General features: G+C 51.6%; 1 protein-coding gene across 1 annotated transcript in view; it reads left to right on the forward strand.

Annotated features, from left to right (window-relative positions):
• The window catches only part of MAP4K2 (mitogen-activated protein kinase kinase kinase kinase 2), a gene marked incomplete at its 5' end in the record, with an annotated part of 37,265 nt that overhangs the window by 15,157 nt on the left and 4,578 nt on the right, over positions 1–17,530 (forward strand). Inside the window, 20 exons of the mRNA XM_083477906.1 lie at positions 1,576–1,638; positions 2,496–2,577; positions 3,254–3,364; positions 4,578–4,656; positions 5,240–5,298; positions 5,772–5,815; positions 6,185–6,223; positions 6,668–6,704; positions 6,790–6,961; positions 8,299–8,411; positions 8,957–8,998; positions 9,187–9,271; positions 9,358–9,437; positions 10,526–10,586; positions 11,061–11,184; positions 11,919–11,977; positions 13,509–13,612; positions 13,764–13,935; positions 16,832–16,900; positions 17,025–17,111. Of these exons, the coding sequence (XP_083334032.1) occupies positions 1,576–1,638; positions 2,496–2,577; positions 3,254–3,364; positions 4,578–4,656; positions 5,240–5,298; positions 5,772–5,815; positions 6,185–6,223; positions 6,668–6,704; positions 6,790–6,961; positions 8,299–8,411; positions 8,957–8,998; positions 9,187–9,271; positions 9,358–9,437; positions 10,526–10,586; positions 11,061–11,184; positions 11,919–11,977; positions 13,509–13,612; positions 13,764–13,935; positions 16,832–16,900; positions 17,025–17,111 (1,682 nt within the window). The remainder of the gene's footprint in view (positions 1–1,575; positions 1,639–2,495; positions 2,578–3,253; positions 3,365–4,577; positions 4,657–5,239; positions 5,299–5,771; positions 5,816–6,184; positions 6,224–6,667; positions 6,705–6,789; positions 6,962–8,298; positions 8,412–8,956; positions 8,999–9,186; positions 9,272–9,357; positions 9,438–10,525; positions 10,587–11,060; positions 11,185–11,918; positions 11,978–13,508; positions 13,613–13,763; positions 13,936–16,831; positions 16,901–17,024; positions 17,112–17,530) is intronic.

The raw sequence follows: 17,530 nt of genomic DNA on the forward strand, positions 1-17,530 counted from the left end.
TGGTCCAGCCCCCTGCAGTGCAGGAATCTCACATAGATTATGCATAACAGATGGCCACCCAACTTCTGCTTAGAAACCTCTAAGGAAGGAGCGTCCACCACATTTAGTAGGAGTCCGTTCCACTGTCGATTAGCTCGTACTGCCGGAAAGTTCTTCCTGATGTTGAGTTGGAGTCTCCTTTCTTGTAACTTGAATCCATTTGGGTCCTAGAACCCAGAGCAGGAGGAAAAGCTTGCTCCATGTGAAGATGGCAACCATATCTCCTCTGAGTCTCCTTTAAACATACCCACTTCCCTTGGCTGTTCCTCAGTCTTAAGGCTTGATTTCCAGACCTTTTATCAGCTTGGTCGCCATCCTCTGCACATGTTCCAGCTTGTCAATATTTTTATTTATAGAGATGAAGCGGGTGGAAATAGCATAAAAATAGCAAAGGAAATAATTAGGTACCCGGCTGGCTGCCTTCGGCTGCAGAGGGGGTTGCAGCCGGTGACTTGAGTCCTTTTCCTGGCTGTCCAAGAGGGTGGTGGCTCTGCATAGCTTCGAGGCCCCCCACCCACCTGAAGCAGCTTTAGGCAAGTGTGGGGAGGGAAAGGGGAGCTGCCCCCACTGTCTCCTGTGAGATCCCAGCCTCGGTCCCAGCCACCCAGCTCCAGGTTTCTGGGAGAAGCGTGAATGGTGTCGCTAACCACACCTCTGCTAAGAAACAGCCTGCATGTGTAGATCCTGTAAGGACAGGCGCACAAAGCGCGCGCACACACAAACACTCAGGCTTCTGGTGGGTGGGAGGATTAAGCAACAGGAAATGCCACACGGAGGCCTCTCCAGCAAGACTGGCTTTGCCTGCTCTCAGAGCGGTGTGTGTTTTGCGTGACGTGCCGGCTGTCTGTTGACATTGGTGCCCCACTAATAACAATCTCAGACCTGACCTACTCAGCAGAGTAAGTTTGCGTGCAGGAGAGAAGCATGGTCTGAACCTGTATGTAGTAGCCCTTTTCTTTTTCAAAGGCAACTGCGTGTGTGTGTGGGGGGGGGGTAACTGGACCCACAACGGTGCAGAAAACTAGGCCCAGATTTCTTGAGTGACCCTCCTAGCGGTTAGCACAGGGGTCAGCAAACTTTTTCAGCGGGGGGCCAGTCCACTGTCCCTCAGACCTTGTGGGGGGCGGACGGACTATATTTTGGAAAAAAAATATGAACAAATTCCTATGCCCCACAAATAACCCAGAGATGCATTTTAAATAAAAGCACACATTCTACTCCTGTAAAAACACCAGGCAGGCCCCACAAATAACCCAGAGATTTTAAATAAAAGGACACATTCTACTCATGTAAAAACACGCTGATTCCCGGACAGTTCGCGGGCCACATTTAGAAGGCGATTGGGCCGGATCCGGCCCCAGGGCCTTATTTTGCCTACCCATGGGTTAGCATGTTGGAACATCAGACATAACCAGCAAATGGGGGGGGTGAGGTGGGGACAAATTTGTGACAACAGAGACAGGTATTGTGCCTTTTTTAAAACACGCAGGAGGATCGAAGCAGGAAAGACGATCCTTGTTTTGTCTTTCCCTTCAGGGCCTTGATGCTGATGTCGAAAAGCAGCTTCCAGCCCCCCAAGCTAAAAGACAAGGCCTGCTGGTGAGTGACTGAGCAACAGGGCTGTGCAGGAGGGCAGACCTGCTCCCTCTGCTGGGTTTCAGTTGTGTGTAAAGAAGGCTGGATCTGACCACCTTATGCCAATGAAACGCAGTGTTACAATGGACAGGTCGGTGGACTGGGTTCAGATTCCTGCTTGGCTACAAATCTGTATCCTCGAACCACTTGTTTTCTCTCTTAGCCTCCCTTCTCAGGGTTATTGAGAAGCTACAGTGGGTGGAGGACTAGAAAAAACTGCCTTTCACAGAGTTAAGCTATTTCTCCATCCATCCAAGTCATATCCGCTCTGACTGGCAGGTTGACTTCTCTGGTTGGCTGCTGGTTGTCCTCAGCAGTGGCGGAGGAAGGGGGGTGCGGCAGGTGTGGTCCGCCCCAGGTGTCACCACTGAGGGGGGTGACAAAATGCCAGGCGGCACTCACCGCAGGGCCTGTAGCACGTTCAAGCTGCGTGTCTCTCCTGGGAGAGACGTGGTGGCTTGGATGTGTGCAGGCGCTGCCCTGCCCAAATGGTCCTTCCACTGCCTCCCCCCCGGCTGAGTGGGAGGAGGCAGGCAGACTCCCAAGGCCCCATAGTGCGCGCCACCCCTATGGGACTCTTAACGGGATGCTGGACCGGATGGCCTGATCAGCTCTTCCGATGTTCTGAAGGGGAATTGGCAAATCCATGGAGGATAAAGCTATCCATAGTGATGGTTTCAGGCTGCGATGGGGTTTGCTGCTGAATACCAGCTGCTGGGGGCATTGCTGGGATAGGGCTGCTGTTGTGCTCACTGCCTTCTGGTTACTCAGTTAGACACTCGACTTTTTAGCTTGTCTTACCTTCCCTTTCTTCCTTCCAGGTCGGCAGATTTCCACCATTTCCTCAAACTCTCCTTAACCAAGAACCCCAAAAAGCGTCCCGTGGCAGAAAAACTCCTGCAGGTGACTCAAGACGGAAGTTGGGGTGGGTGGGCTTGGAGAGGGCGGAGAACGACAACTCCATCCTCAGAGATAGGTACTTCCTTCCAGAGAATTACAGGAGTGTCTTTTTAAAAAAATGCCCAAAACTGTGCTTTTTAAAAGCGAAATCTCCTAACAAAATTCTTATTTTTACATGTCTTTTTTTGGGAAAATTGCCAAAAATCCACACTTCTGATATGGGCAGCCATGCGCTTGACTTTCCCTAGACATTTTATTCCGGATCCCAGCTATGTCCTGGAAATTCCGGACGTATGGCAGCTCTACTGTTGCACTCGGTCCTGTTTGGAGGCTTCCCACTGTGGCATGTGCTTGGCCACTGTGGGAACAGAACGCTGGACTAGCTGCTCCCCCTCCTGGTGGCCTGATCCAGCTGCTGCAGGGCTCTTCTGTTGTCCTTATGGCAGATACTTTAGTTGCTGTGAGAGCCACAGTTTTAATTTAATTTCCCACAGTGCCCTGGTGTTGTTCTGCTCTGGGGCACTGTGGGAATTAAAATCTGGCTCCAGCTGCCCAGGAGAGGTGCCAGGATGGGCTGCAGCAGCTGCCCAAGAATGCCGCCTGCCAGCCCTGTGCTTGGCGGGCATTTGGGGGAACCTTGAATCCTCCTCTCCTCTCACCTTGTCTTCCTCTCCACCAGCATCCTTTCGTTAGCCAGCCATTGGCTCGCGTCTTAGTCATTGAGCTACTGGATAAAGCCACGAACCCGGATTTGGCAGCAGCTGCCCTGGTGGATGATGGAGACTTAGAGGTATGGTCCCCAAAAGCGGTGGCAGAAGGGAGTGGGGAATCTGCCATAGACCCAAGCCATTGACTGAGCAGATTTGTTCTCTCCCGAGAGTCAAAGAGTAGAAGCTGCCAGGAAGCTTATTTCAGCTAAATAGGAAAAGAAACTTCCTAAGAGTGAGAGCTCTTCCACGGTGGAGTCACAGGCTGCCTTTTGGGGGTGGGGGGTGGGGGCTCCCCTTTGCTAGGAGGCTGCTCAGCAAAGGCCCAGCAGGAATGTTGTTGGAGTTGCAACAGTCTGCACTGCAGATCCTGTCGAAGGGGGACCTCCCAGAGATTTTCCAACTCCAACCTCCGATTTTTTTCATGCAATGCATATAATTAACTTGTGGGACTCACTGCCACAGTATATGCTGGTGAACAATATAACACAACACGATGGCAAAAACAATGGCACTAAACACTATTTATAAACTAATACAAATGATCAGAAATTACAACCAAAGTCTCTAAATCTTCTTCACCAGTCGCTGTAGAATAATTCAAAAGTTCGATATATACATAACCTGTCACCAAATCGCCAGAACAGAGTTTCCGGATAACCAATCTGTTTCGTTCAATTCTTCATCAGCCAGTCTTGTAAGAATTAATATGAGAAGGATGCAGTTCAATTTCTTAACAAGCTGAAATTACAATATAGGTGCAATGAAAACTGCGTCTGTATAAAATTAGAAAAGAAGGGTCCTAGAATTCCAGACAATTTATCGAAGTCACAACGTGACTGTCTCAAAGAGCTCTCTAATGAAACCAGCAGATAAAGGAGGTGGCAAGAGTTACCACCCCATGGGCAGAGTGCGGGCAATTGGGGGCTACCACGAGGCCAGAGCTGTTATCTTTTATGTTCTGGTCCTAAACACCTCTGTTGAGAATGAGAGACGTGGGAATCTTCCTCCTACCGCATCACACCAAACTGGCCTGTCTAGCCCAGTGTTGGCAGCCCTGCCTGGCAGTGGCCCTCTCTGGGGTCTTTTCCCAGCCCTGCCTGGAGGTGGCAGCAGGGATTGAACCAGGGACCTCCTGCATGTGGAGCACATGCTCTCCCATGCATTGGCTGAGGCTGATGGGAATTGTAGTCCAAAGCGTACGGAAGGCACCTGATGGATGAAAGCTGCCCTGGAGGCTCTTTGTTCTGACTGAGTTCTTAGGCATGCTTGGCTTTCTGTCTTTAAACCACTCAGGCCTACGAAGTTTTTCCTGACAAAATCCGTTCCCATCGGCCCCACGGGCCAGTCGAAGGGACCCTTGCAGAGATCCAGTGTAAGTTCCCCATCTCCCCGGCTCCCCCGCCCACCTGTTTGGACCCTGATTTCTCTCTCCGGTGGGGCTTTAAATCAGCCTGATTTCTCTCCAGACTCTCCCGTGGCATGGGAAGCCCCCTAGTGAAAGTGGAAAGCTGTTTGGGGCGGGGGATGCTGGTGAAAGTCCCCTCTGGAGATGGTGGGTGAAAGGTGCCCCAGGAGCTTAGAATGGCATGGAGTTGAGCAGAGGGGGGCGGAGAGGTGGCAGTCAGGTTGGCGTGGTGCAAACTCCATGGCAGGGCCAGTCTGGTGTTCCTGCTGGTGTGTTTGCACTGTGCCACCCTCACGGCTACCTCTCCCTCCCTCCTAGTAAGCATCAGCAGCCTGCCTTCTAGGAGGTCTGGAAAGCGCCTCTGCCCCCCTCCCCAAGTCCTGAGCTACTGTGGGGTATCCTGCAGGGCCCCCCCTTGCCCTCCAGTGGCCTTTGAAGGCAGGGTATAGGAAGTGTTTTCTTGGGTGAATGGCATGAAGTCATTTGGGCCTTGGTGGTGGTGGGGAAGCCCTACTTCTGAGCAAAATGACTGATGTTTGTTCTTTTATAGTTAATCAGGTCAAATTCGGGCCCCCACTGAGGAAAGAGACAGAGCCTTGGTGCAGTCTGGTAAGAATGTCAGTCAGTGTGTGTGTGTGTGTGTGTGTGTGTTTCGGAGGGGCAAAAGAATGAGTGGATTGCTTGCTTTGGCCCCAGGGCGCGTTTGGGGAGGGAAATTCACAACCAAAATTCTGACGGGGGGGGGGGCAAATTTCATCCATTGAATCATACAGCTGGAAGGCACCACAAGGGTCACCTAGTCCAACCCCCGCAATGCAGGAATATTTTACCCAACCTGGGGCTTGAACCCACAACCCTGAGATTATGAGTCTCATGCTCTCCCAGCTGAGCTATCCCAGCTGGGTCATTGGCCCACCTCACCCGATATTGCCTACTCTTGACTGTTGGTGACTTTCCAGGGTAAGATGCTTCTTGCCACCCCCATCCCCCCTGCTCCTTCTTTCACTGGGTATTTTTGGGGAGTGTGTGCATAAAATTATTCTAGCCTTAAGATTTAACGGTAATTTTTGTGTGTTTTGCAGAAGGAGGAGGAAGAGGAGAACTGGATGGTCTTAGGAGATGGAGAGTAAGGAGCCTGGGAGAAGGGTAGGGTGATGGGAGGTGGGTAGGAGCCCCTGTTTCTCATCCCTCCCCACCTTTGTGAAACAGGATGGCCACCTTTTCCTTCCTGCTGGGAGGAAGAGCTTGAGAGCGGCCGCTTTTTCTCCCCCAGCAGAGATGGGGAAAGCAGGGCCTGTTGAATTCTTCCTGCTTTGCTGCTATTAAGGGGACAACCAGAAAAAGGGCCACCTTCCTACAAGGAAGGGGGTGGAATTTAGGGAGTTAGAAATGAGGTTAACGTAGTTGCGGGGGGGGGAGAAGGAAGGAGGCAGGGCTGCTGCACAGGTGTGCGATTTCCTGATGGTACTTTTGGTGCTGTTTTTCTCCTCTTTAGGAGCCTCCTTCAGTCGGTGGAAGAAGCACTAGAGGAGAGGTACGCTGATGCTTGGGTGGTGGTGGAGGAGGAGAACTTTGGGAGCTGCTGCCTTTCTATGACTCCAGGCTCTTTGTACGCCTCTGGTCCTCTGTTACTGTCTCAGCTCCGGCAGGCAGAGACAGAAGAGGTGGAGCTGCCTTTCCAGCCAGGCCCCATCCTGCGGCTCTGGCACTCCCATCTCCAGACAGGCAAACTCAGCCCCAATCTTCTGTGAAGTTTTTAACTTCCCCTGCCTTGACCTCCAATGTATTTAGGCTGGCAACTGAAGAACGAGTCTCTCTGCACATGCTCAGGCACTCTGTTCCTTGCTTATTGTGGAGCTTTGGCAATTAGGTTCTGGAGGCAAGTCCTGGTCTGTGTGGGCGCAAACCGAGTCCCAAATATTCCCCTTTCAAGGCAATACCCCCCTTTCTGTTCTGATGAGTCCTTTGTCTCCTGCAGGAGCCTCACCATTCGCCCAGCAGGCACCACAGAGAAGGTACTGTTCTTCATTGCATCTATTCTATTACCCTCTCCACCCTCAGTCTCCCCCACTAAGAAGCCCTTTCCCTTGCTTTATTCAGGTCCATGAGGAACAGCGGCCCAGCAGCACTGGGGAGGGGGACATGAGCACTATCAAGAGGGGGCCCCTGTGGGATTTTCTCAACCTGGAGCTGGCCTATAAGGCTCCCTGGGAGCTGGAGGAGGGCCTCGACTTCCCAGCCCCCGAGTGTCAGAGAAGCCAGAGCCTGCCAGGTGAGGAAGAAGTGGAGCCATGCTGGTTGTGGTGAACGCAGAGGGGCCCCAAAATGGGTTTGGAGTCTTCCCCCTTCTAGGAGAGGGGATTTGTGTTCTGAAAGCGGAAATCCACAGAAAAGAGCTGTGAGAAAGCACACTGGGGAGTGGGGGGGGGGTTGGAGATGGTACAAGCGCTGGCCAATAGGCCCTGTGCACAGAACCGGCTTCTGGTGCAAACTGGTTTCTTTTGAGCTCAGTTGGTTCTTCACCAAAGGGCTATCTAGCTTATCCTGTTTTCCGATGCCCGGAGCCCAAATTTGCCCAAAACGTCTCAGATTTTGCACCAAGGAAAGCCAAAGTCTGTGACACGTATAAATGATGGAAATGGAGCCACTTCTCCATGATTCATTCCAGGTTTTGCCAGTGCTGGAAAGGGGAAGCTGCACCTCTTCCTCACTGGATATCTTACTCAGCCCCTTGTGATATTTCACCAGGAATTGCCCACATGCTGTCAAGCGTATATTAGGCACCTTGAGCAGAAACTTCTATGGCCAGAATGGGATCCAAGTGGGGCAGGAACTTCCTATCACCCTCTGCTTGCCCACTTGCTTCCTTGCTCTCCTCCAGGGAGTTCCATGACACCCACGGCAGGATGTTAAACACAGACCCGGATTTCAGCTTCCTATTTTGCCGGCACATCACACACCCAAATATTTTGGGTGTGTTTTTTAATTAAAAGCAGCCTCCAGAAGCCATAATGCTGAGAGGAGGAGGAGAGGCAGTGAATGTATGTTTGTTGGGGGGGGGGGCAATAGTAGTGTTTAACTCTTTCCCTACCACCCTTTTTAAAATGCGTTGTTTTCTGCGGTTGCTCCCCTCGCCCTTTTACAGGATTCCTAAAGGATGCTTAGCAGGTTGTTGCTGTTTGGGGGGGGGTCAAAGCTGGGGTCTTCATTGCATGTATTTTTTAAAATGGATTTATATCCTACTTTTTTAAAAAACAACAACAACACAAGGCTTCATGGCAGCTGAGAATCAAATCTGATAAACCAATACATTACATACAGTAAAAAGATAAAACCATGCAATAAAACGGCATAGTAGAAAGAAAGCAAATCTGGCAGCAGGGAGCGGAGTAGATAAAATGAAACGGTTGGCGATTGAAACCAAGCCGGTACAGAAATGGAGTAGTGGGAGGGGGCTCGGCAGGGAAAGGGTTAAGCAGCCATCCAGGATGGCATCTGTGCAGTTGGGTGGGTTAGTAGAATCCAGCAAAGAGGGGCTCCATTTCTGACCCCTTCTTAAATCTTTTAATTTGTGCCGGTGTGACAGCAGTGCTTGTCTTTCCCCCACAGACAAGGCAGATCTGAGCGATCCTTCAGATACCTCACGGACAGGCTCCCCCAAGCCTGTGGACTCGCTTCTCTCCACAGAGTGGGCTACTATGAAGAGGAAGGAAGAGGCCACTGTAAGTGGGGGTGGGTGGGGACAGAAGCACCCCAAAATCTCCAAGCAAGGAAGCCTGGGATCAGAGCAGATAAATCAACCGTTAAAGCCTGTTTCTGGTGGAGGAAACAGTGGTCTTCCGAAACACGACCTAGCTGGCTAAAATCTTTGGAGAGAGTGCCAGCCGGATGGGCTGCTGGGTTTCCCCCTCCAAATATTTGTGGGGTGTAGTAAGAGGGAAAGTTGGGGCTTGGGAAGTAGCAGGACATGTCTGGATTGGCTCTTTGACACTCTTGTGGAAAAAAACCCAATGCTCCTGTTTCTCATGAGGAGTGCCCTGCCCCACCTGCTACAGGTACGGGGTTGAAGGTTGCAATCCTATTGGGGGGAAGGGGTCTGGAGTTAACCTAATATGTTGGCATCTTCAAATAACTACACCTTCTCTCTCTCTCTCTCTCTCTCTCTCTCTCTCTCTCTCTCTCTCTCTCTCTTTCTTTCTTTCTTTCCTTCTTTCTTTCTTTCTCTGGTGACTTCCCCCACCTCTTCTTGACCCCTCCTCTCTTGCAGAGGTTGTTGTGTCATGGGTTGCCTCCTACTCCAAAAGTCCACGTAAGTCCTCTTCACTGGGCAGGGGAGGGTGGTACATGCATCAGCAAACTGGAGCCAGGAGAGTGGGGTGGGGCAGGGGGTTCACAGCCAAGGAATTTTGTAGGTCTCAGTATAGGAGCCCTGGAAATGGGTCTCCAGCTCCCCTCTCCGCTCCCCTCTCCAGCTTTCTGTGTCTTCTCTTTTCCAAGATGGGGGCCTGTTTCTCCAAAGTCTTCAACGGCTGTCCGCTGAAAATCAACTCGGCTACGACGTGGATCCACCCAGAAACACGAGGTAGAACCCGCACGATTCCTGTGGAACCTTGGCACCAGAGATTGGCAGCTGGTGATCTGACCTCCCCCTCTTCTTCCCCACCGTAGATCTCTACCTAGTGGTGGGAGCTGAAGAAGGCATCTACACACTCAATCTCCATGAGCTCCATGAGGACACGATGGAGAAGGTGAGGACCCTGAAGAGGGAGGAGCTGGGATGGAGGGTTCTGGACACCATGGGAAGCAGGGGCAGATCCTTGTTTCCACACACCCTGTGGGACCACATTTGGGCCTGCCCACCTGTCTTATCACCTGACATTAAAACGATGCCAAATTACCCAGTTAGAAATTGAGCAGTGCCAGCAAAAAAACAACTCTGCTCAGCACCAATGCTCAGTGGAAGGCATTGGTCAAGGGGCTGCTGGCTGAGGCAACATGGATGCGTGGCCTCAGCTGCAGTGGTGCTGTCCACGGTCCTGAATCGCAGTTGTGTTGCTTTCCCTCCAAAGGGCCAAGAGCTACCTTCCCTCTGCCCTTTCCAGGCATGACCTGTGCTGCACAGCTTTGCTTCCAAATGCTCTTATTTTTGCTCCAGAGCTTCCCCCACAAAAAACCTGCTTTTTACCGCTGAGTTGGAGCAAACAGCAATCCATGGAAAACCCAAGTTGCTGTTTGTTGTGGTTCAGGTTTAAAGAGCTGGTTTTCGTGAGGAAAGCTCTGGGGTGAAAGAAAGAGAACTCGGGCAAGGAGCTTCAGAATTTGGAGTGGCAGGTCTGGGGCAAAGCTAAGCCCTCACTTGACCCTTGCCCTGCCTGCCAGGGGAACTAGGAACTGCTGGCCTCTCCTTGCTTGGGCCTTTACCATGACCACCACCAGAGGTGGACATCCCCCGTGGATTGCAACAGAAGGGCAGGTGGGTGGGTGCATTTGGTGGCGGTCAACTCAGGAGGCACTTTTAATTCATCGCTCAGAGATGCCCACGAGACTGTCTTTCAAGATGCTGAGGTTTCTTATCCCTACAGGCTCTTTTCTTATGATTGTTGAAATTTTATATTGTTTTTGCTGGCTCCTTTAAAATATCTATATATATAAACACTATTCAATCTTCATTAAGTTCCTTGTATCTAACTTGGACACACTTGTTTCATGGCACGAAAATGCAGAGATGGCCCAACAAGCGACTGATTTCTCTCTCGCCACTTCTCCCTCTCTCTCCTGCTTTGTGCAATTCGTCCCCCCGCCCCCGCCCCTGCCCCCGCCTGCTCCCCTCCCCCAGCTCCTTCCACACAGGTGCTCTTGGCTCTACTGTATGAACAATGTGCTACTGACCTTAGCTGGTGAGTGTCCAGAGACAGAGCTAGAACCACCCCCCTCATTTTCCCTCTTTTTGCCTTGCCCATAGGTATTGGGGTCGATTTAAGGGGACTGGGGGTGAGCTTCACATGTTGGGTTTAGAGGGGCAATTGGGTGTGTGGCTATAGGATTGAAGAGTCCAGAAGGTCTCTTTATACAGTGGTACCTCGGGTTACATACGCTTCAGGTTACACACTCCACTAAGCCAGAAGTAGTGCTTCAGGTTAAGAACTTTGCTTCAGGATAAGAACAGAAATCGGGCTCCGACGGCACGGCAGCAGCCGGAGGCCCCATTAGCTAAAGTGGTGCTTTAAGAACAGTTTCAGGTTAAGTATGGATCTCCGGAACGAATTAAGTACTTAACCCTAGGTACCACTGTATATATAAAGGCACCTGCTTAAACTTCCATTTTGCTCTGGCAAATGATCCTCCCGATTTCCCCGCTTCTGCCTTTGCAGGGAAGTCCTCCCAACTCTCTTCCCACAACCTTGTGGGTCTCTTTGAGCAGCGGCGCCAGCTGCAGAAGCGGCAGGTCCCCCTCTCCATCGCCACCAACCGGCTGACAGAGCGGATCATCCCCAGGTGGGGAGAGGTGGGGAGGGAGGGACCCCCCCTGCCCCCACTTCAAAGAGAGGAGAGCAGTAAATTCTCTTCTCCCCGCTCCCAACCCCATATCCGATCCTAGTGTTGGAGGTATGGCTGATTTCTCCAAGCTGCTTCCCAGGGAGCTTCTTGCGACTGGAACTGAAGCTGGGAAGGGTTGGCTGTGGGGTCCTGGGAAAGATGTTGGGCAGGCAGAGGGCCCATGGGAGCAAGGAGCTGTGCAGAGCCCCAGATCTCCACCCTGTGGTTTCTGGGTGCCCCTGGGCTTAAGAGGCGGCCTGTACATTCCTAAGCCAGCCTATGTGATGCCCAAGAAGAGGACCCTCCCTGGTGACTTCAGGTGACTCCCACCTGAAAGCGCCCCCCCCCGAAGGGCCACAACCAGGCAATGCCAGTGGTATTGAGGCTGGTGGACCCAGTGGGCTTGATTTCCTATACAAGCAGCTTCCTGAGTTCCCGCTTAATGATTCCTTTATTGGGCCTCATGAGGACTGGAGTCTTACTTCGTTTTTTTTGGGGGGGGGGGACTATAGCTCTGTATTAGAGCTCTTGCTTTGCAAACAGAAGACGGTCCCCTGCTCAGTCTCAGACAGACTTTTCAGTTAAGGACGGACTTGGCGGGGAGGACCCTCTCCTCTTTGCCTCTGACCTGGTGAAATTCTCCCCCCACCACACACACCCCCAGGCCTAAAGCTGTTTCTTTCTCTTGACAGGAAGTTTGCCCTCTCAGCCAAGATAGCTGACACCAAAGGATGCTTGAAGTGCCATGTAGGTGAGTTTCCTGGAGTGGGGCAGGCCTGCTGGGAAATGACAGTTGGTGGCTGTGTGAGGGAAAGAGGAGTTTTGGGGACGTGGAGGTTGGAGGAGATGAGGGGGAGAGGGAGTTTTTATATCCTATCTTTCCTCCAAGGAGCTCATGAAGTCATATGTATTATTATTATTATTATTATTATTATTATTATTATTATTAATACCCTGCCACCCTGGGCGGCTTCCAACAGAATATTAAAATACAATAGTCCATTAAACATTAAAAGCTTCCCTAAACAGGGCTGCCTTCAGATGTCTTCTAAAAGTCTGGTAGTTGTTTTTCTCTTTGACATCTGGTGGGAGGGCGTTCCACAGGGCGGGTGCCACTACCGAGAAGGCCCTCTGCCTGGCTCCCTGTAACTTGGCTTCTCACAGTGAGGGAACCGCCAGAAGGCCCTTGGCAGTGGACCTCAGTGTAATTTTCTTCTTCCCTGTTCTCCCCTCACAACAACCCCGTGATGTTCAGTGGAGAATTGGATATTCAAAATTTGACTGATATTTGGGTCACACCAGTATTCTGCACCCCAAAGCCAAAAGGGGAGCAGCTTTTCAACTCTGGTCTTATGTTGGAGGCGACGTTGTGGCCCTGTGTTATGCCAGCCTCCTGGAGTGTTGTGCTTTTTTGAGAAATGCAGTTGGGTGGAATTGGAGTAAGCCGCATTGAAAGGGGGAAGTGGGTGATTAATGGCTTCCTCATCCATTGGAAAAAGAAAACGGGGTGACTCTTGTGGGTGTGCAGAATTTGATGAGAAACACGGCATGATGAGAAAATAGTAATCAATGCCTCCCCCAGAAGCCCTTTAGCAGTCAAATTTGCAGCTCTCCCCAGCACTCACTTGCATTTCCCTAAAAAACAAGCCAAGTGAAAAGCCCAAGGCCATATGTGAGTGAAATTCGGCTAAATTATGCCCTGGAGGAATTGTGGGATGTTGTGCCTTCCAGATTCAGAGCAGCATTGTTGCAGGCCCAGCAACAGTCACATGCAACCAGCTGCAATTTTGCAGCCTTTTGGAGCCTGCGTGAACATGGAGAGCCCTTCACACAACATGTTAATCCGGAAGGCTTTTTGTTCGCTGAACTTAATAACACAAGCGGGGTAGTGTTTTAGCGCAAATTAAAATGCAGCTGTTTTATTTTGAAAGATAAACACACTGCTAAAATGGCACTGCCCAAGTGCCCAAGTGTAGAGGGCATGACAACAGGCCCAACCCACAACATAGCACAGCAACTTCCTTGCCGGCAGCCCTGTCTCTGAGTTGCTCAACTACTCCATGCTCTGCTGCATTTCTTCTTGAAAGGACAGAGAATTGCACTCTGAATTAGTTTTTCTCAAGAGACAGGGAGAGGCGCCATGAGAAGCAAACCCCTTTTCTGCTGTCAGCTGCTGCTGGGCAGGAAGCCTTGACCAAAGAGGCATCAGGAGGCTCTTCAGGGGGAAAGAGGGACTTTGGGGAGGTTGACAACCCCCCCCCCCCGGTTCTTCTGTATTTCAGTGCGAAATCCTTACTCTGGTAGTACCTTCCTCTGCGCTGCACTCCCCTCCAGCCTGGCCCTCCTGCAGTGGTACGAGCCTTTGCAGAAATTCATGCTGCTGAAGGTAAGTGGGTGCAGGGCCAGGAATGGGGGTGCAGGATGGGAGGAGAGACCCTCCCCCTCTGGCATTCCAAAGAGCACCCAAGGGAGCAGGCAGGGAGGGCCTGGTTGGGCAGTGTCAGACCTGGTTCCTGCATCCTCTCTCTCCTCTCCAGCACGTCTCTGTGGCGCTGCCCGTCCCCCTGACCCTCTTTGAGCTGCTGGTGGTGGAGACGGAGGAATACCCGCAAGTGTGCTTGGGGGTCACCGGCACTGACCAGCCAGGGGCGGAGCTGCATTTCAGCACCCTCTCCCTCAGCACTGGCCTCAGCACCTCAAGCCCTTCAGGTAAGAGAGAGGGAAACCAGCATGGAGTCAGGGAGGGGTGGGGCACGGCCCCTTTAAGAGCTGCTGCTTAGTACTGTTAGGCCTCCCCCCTCTGCTCCCCTTTTGAGGGAACCCACAGGAGGGCAGACGGCTCCTGGGCTCAATCCTTCTTGTGGGTTTCCCAATACAGTCATACCTCGGGTTACAGACACTTCAGATTGCGTTTTTCGGGTTACGGACTGCCGAAACCCGGAAGTACAGTGGTGCCCCGCAAGACGAATGCCTCGCAAGATGGAAAACCCGCTAGACGAAAGGGTTTTCTGTTTTTGAGCTGCTTCGCAAGACGATTTTCCCTATGGGCTTGCTTTGCAAGACGAAAACGTCTTGCAAGTGTTCCAATTTTTTTCCGCCCCCCCTTTTTCTAAGCCGCTAAGCCGCTAATAGCCTTTTAGCCGCTAATCCGCTAAGCCTTTAATAGCCGCTAAGCCTTTAATAGCCGCTAAACCGCTAATAGCGCTAATCCGCTAAGCCGCTGATAGGGTTGCTTCGCAAGACGAAAAAACTGCTAGATGAAGAAGCTCGTGGAACGGATTAATTTCGTCTTGCGAGGCACCACTGTACTGGAACGGGTTACTTCCGGGTTTTGGCGGTCGCACGTGCGCCGAATCGCAACCTGCGCAGATGCGGGTTGTGAATGCTGCGGGTTGCTAATGTGCATCCCGCACAGATCACGTTTGCAACCCGAGCGTCCACTTTACAGGCGTCTGGTTGGCTGCTGTTAGAACAGGATGCTAGACTAGATGGGAGCCCCATTGGCCGGATCCTACAGAACTCTTCTTACATATTTTTTTTCTTAAGGAAGGGTGAAGGACAAAAGCCAGGTGTGCAGGAATAAATAAACACATAATAAAATAATCTCTGCCACAGATGCACCCCATAGGCCTGAGTTGTTCGTTGTTACAATGGACCCAACCCCAAATGTTGGAGGATATCCTGGCTCCTCTAACAGGACTGATCCTGTTTAAGATTCCAGCCACTAAGTTTCCAGGGCAGTCCCCTTCGAGGAGAAGATGTTGGAGTCTCAAGGAGGCCTAATGCCCCCCCCCAACACCAACTTTTCCATTTCTAACACACATTCAGCATTTAATGGCTCCTGGAAACCATTGACTACGCTCAGGGCTGTGTGGGGTTTGCCCCCTCTGGCCTTTTAAAAAGTTGTTTTGTACTTCTGCATACCCCTCAGCGTTCATCCGAGCATGGTGACCCTGTTGGCACCTGCCCAACTAAGTTTGCGAGTAGAATTTTTGTGTGTGTTGAATAAAATTAAGTTTTTAATCTTGACTTTCCACTAAAGAGCTCAGCGCAGCAGACATGGTTCCCCTTCCAACCGTTTTATCCTCACAACAACCCTGTGAGGTGGGTTAGGCTGAGAGATGACGACGGGCCCAGGATCACCCAGGATGCATGTGAAGAGTTCAGTTCTGTGGGGCATATTTGACCATGGGTGGTCAAAGGCAAAGTAACCAGACGGCAGCTGGCTGGACTGGTGCCAGAGATTGCATTGCCCGGCAGCTGCCAAGGCCCATGGCTCAGGAGGTGACCCAGCTGCCAGCAAAAGCTGCCATATAAAGAGAATCTTCCATCTGGCTCAGAATTGCCTGCAGTGACTAGCAGGAGCTGTCCAAAGTTTTAGGCCCTACAAGGAGATGGCAGCGGGGACTGAGCCTTGGGAGCTTCAGCATGCAAAGCAGATGCTCTACTACTGAGCTGGTTTGCCCTTTCCCTAAAAATAAAATAAGATTCTAGTCCTCATGATTCCGAACAAGGGACTGAACTGAATAGGAACGCAGTCTGTGTTTATTAAAGGTAAAGGTAAAGGTACCCCTGCCCGTACGGGCCAGTCTTCACAGACTCTAGGGTTGTGCGCTCATCTCAGTCTAGAGGCCGGGAGCCAGCGCTGTCCGAAGACACTTCCGGGTCACGTGGCCAGCGTGACAAGCTGCATCTGGCGAGCCAGCGCAGCACACAGAAACGCCGTTTACCTTCCCACTAGAAAGTAGTCCCTATTTATCTACTTGCACCCAGGGGTGCTTTTGAACTGCTAGGTTGGCAGGCGCTGGGACCGAGCAATGGGAGCGCACCCCGCCGCGGGGATTCGAACCGCCGACCTGACAATCGGCAAGTCCTAGGCGCTGAGGTTTTACCCACAGCGCCACCTGCGTCCCTCTGTGTTTATTAGGACCAGTCAAATGTTGGGTTATGGAAAATAGCAGGAGAGATTGATTTTAATGAGGGGGTTACTGATTTAAAAGTAAGGATTTGTGGGCTGACAAAGTGAAGAGTAGCTCTTCTTGACATTAGGGAATATGTTATAGTTAAGCAAAAGTCTAGAAATGAACAGCCGTTGGGTAATAAAGAGGAAGAAAATTGAAGGGGGGGAATCAAAGATAAAATGCTAAAGTATTGTTTTTGAAATGGAATTTAGAAATGTATTTAATATTGAGCAGCTAACGAGGCTGGGAAGTGAACCATCAAGATGGCAGGGTGGGAAGTCACTTTTAAATTTGTACTGAATTTGAATGAATGTGATGTTAAATTCATTAATTTTTTTGAAAAGCAATAAAAAATAATTGGCCAAAAAAAAAGGAATGTAGGAAACCGCCTTATGCTGAGTCAGATCCATTGCTCCATCAGTGGCTCTTCATGGTTCCATGCAGGGGACATTCCCTGTCCTGTAAGGAGATTTCGCCAGCGGCTGAGCCTGAGGCAGTCTGCATGCCAACCACCTCCTCTTTTCCCACTGACATCTCGCCCCTCTTGCTCCTCCTCCCATTCCTCTGAATGTGGCCCCCAGCTTCCCCCACCCCTGCTGCCAGGGCCAGCCCTAGACTAGCCTCCCATGCCTCTCTCCTTGCAGGTCGGCCCTTGGTCATGGCCAGCCACGTGACGCAGATGGACCGCGACACTGTCCTGGTGTGTTTTGAGCGTAAGTCTTTTCCCAGTTTGACCTGCTCCCTTGGCCTTGGTCTCCCCGCGGTCTGCCTGCCCCTCCCCTCGCTTGCCTCTTTGCCCTTTGGCCAACGCTGCCCCTCCTCCTCTCGTTCCCACAGGTTGTGTGAGGGTGGTGAACCTCCACGGCGCCCCTCAGGGAGCCCTTCCTCCAGAACTCACGTTCCACTTCCCTATCGAGACCATTGGTAGGTGAGGGTCCCTGGGTGGGGGGTGTCGGGTGGGGTTTGAGGCCTCCCAAACGGGTCGTGGATCCTCGAGTGCCTTCCCTTTGGCAGTACAGTCATACCTCATGTTACGTTTGCTTTAGGTTGAGTGTTTTCAGGTGGCGTCCTGTGGAGACCCGGAAGTACCGGAAAGGGTTACTTCTGGGTTCCGCCGCTCGCTTATGCGCAGACGTGCAAAATGACGTCACATGCATGTGCAGAAGTGGTGAATCGCAACCCGCGCACACGCAGGGGTTGGTTGCGTTCCTTTCAGGTTGTGAATGGGCCTCCGGAACGGATTCCGTTTGCAACCAGAGGCACCACTGTATCGGATTTGGGAGGTGGGGTTCCTGATTCCTGAGTTAAGAGGCTCTTGCTATGACAGCTAACCTCTGAGGGGG

Source organism: Podarcis liolepis (assembly GCF_965112155.1).
Source record: "Podarcis liolepis genome assembly, chromosome: 15".
In the NCBI taxonomy this organism is placed as follows: domain Eukaryota; kingdom Metazoa; phylum Chordata; class Lepidosauria; order Squamata; family Lacertidae; genus Podarcis; species Podarcis liolepis.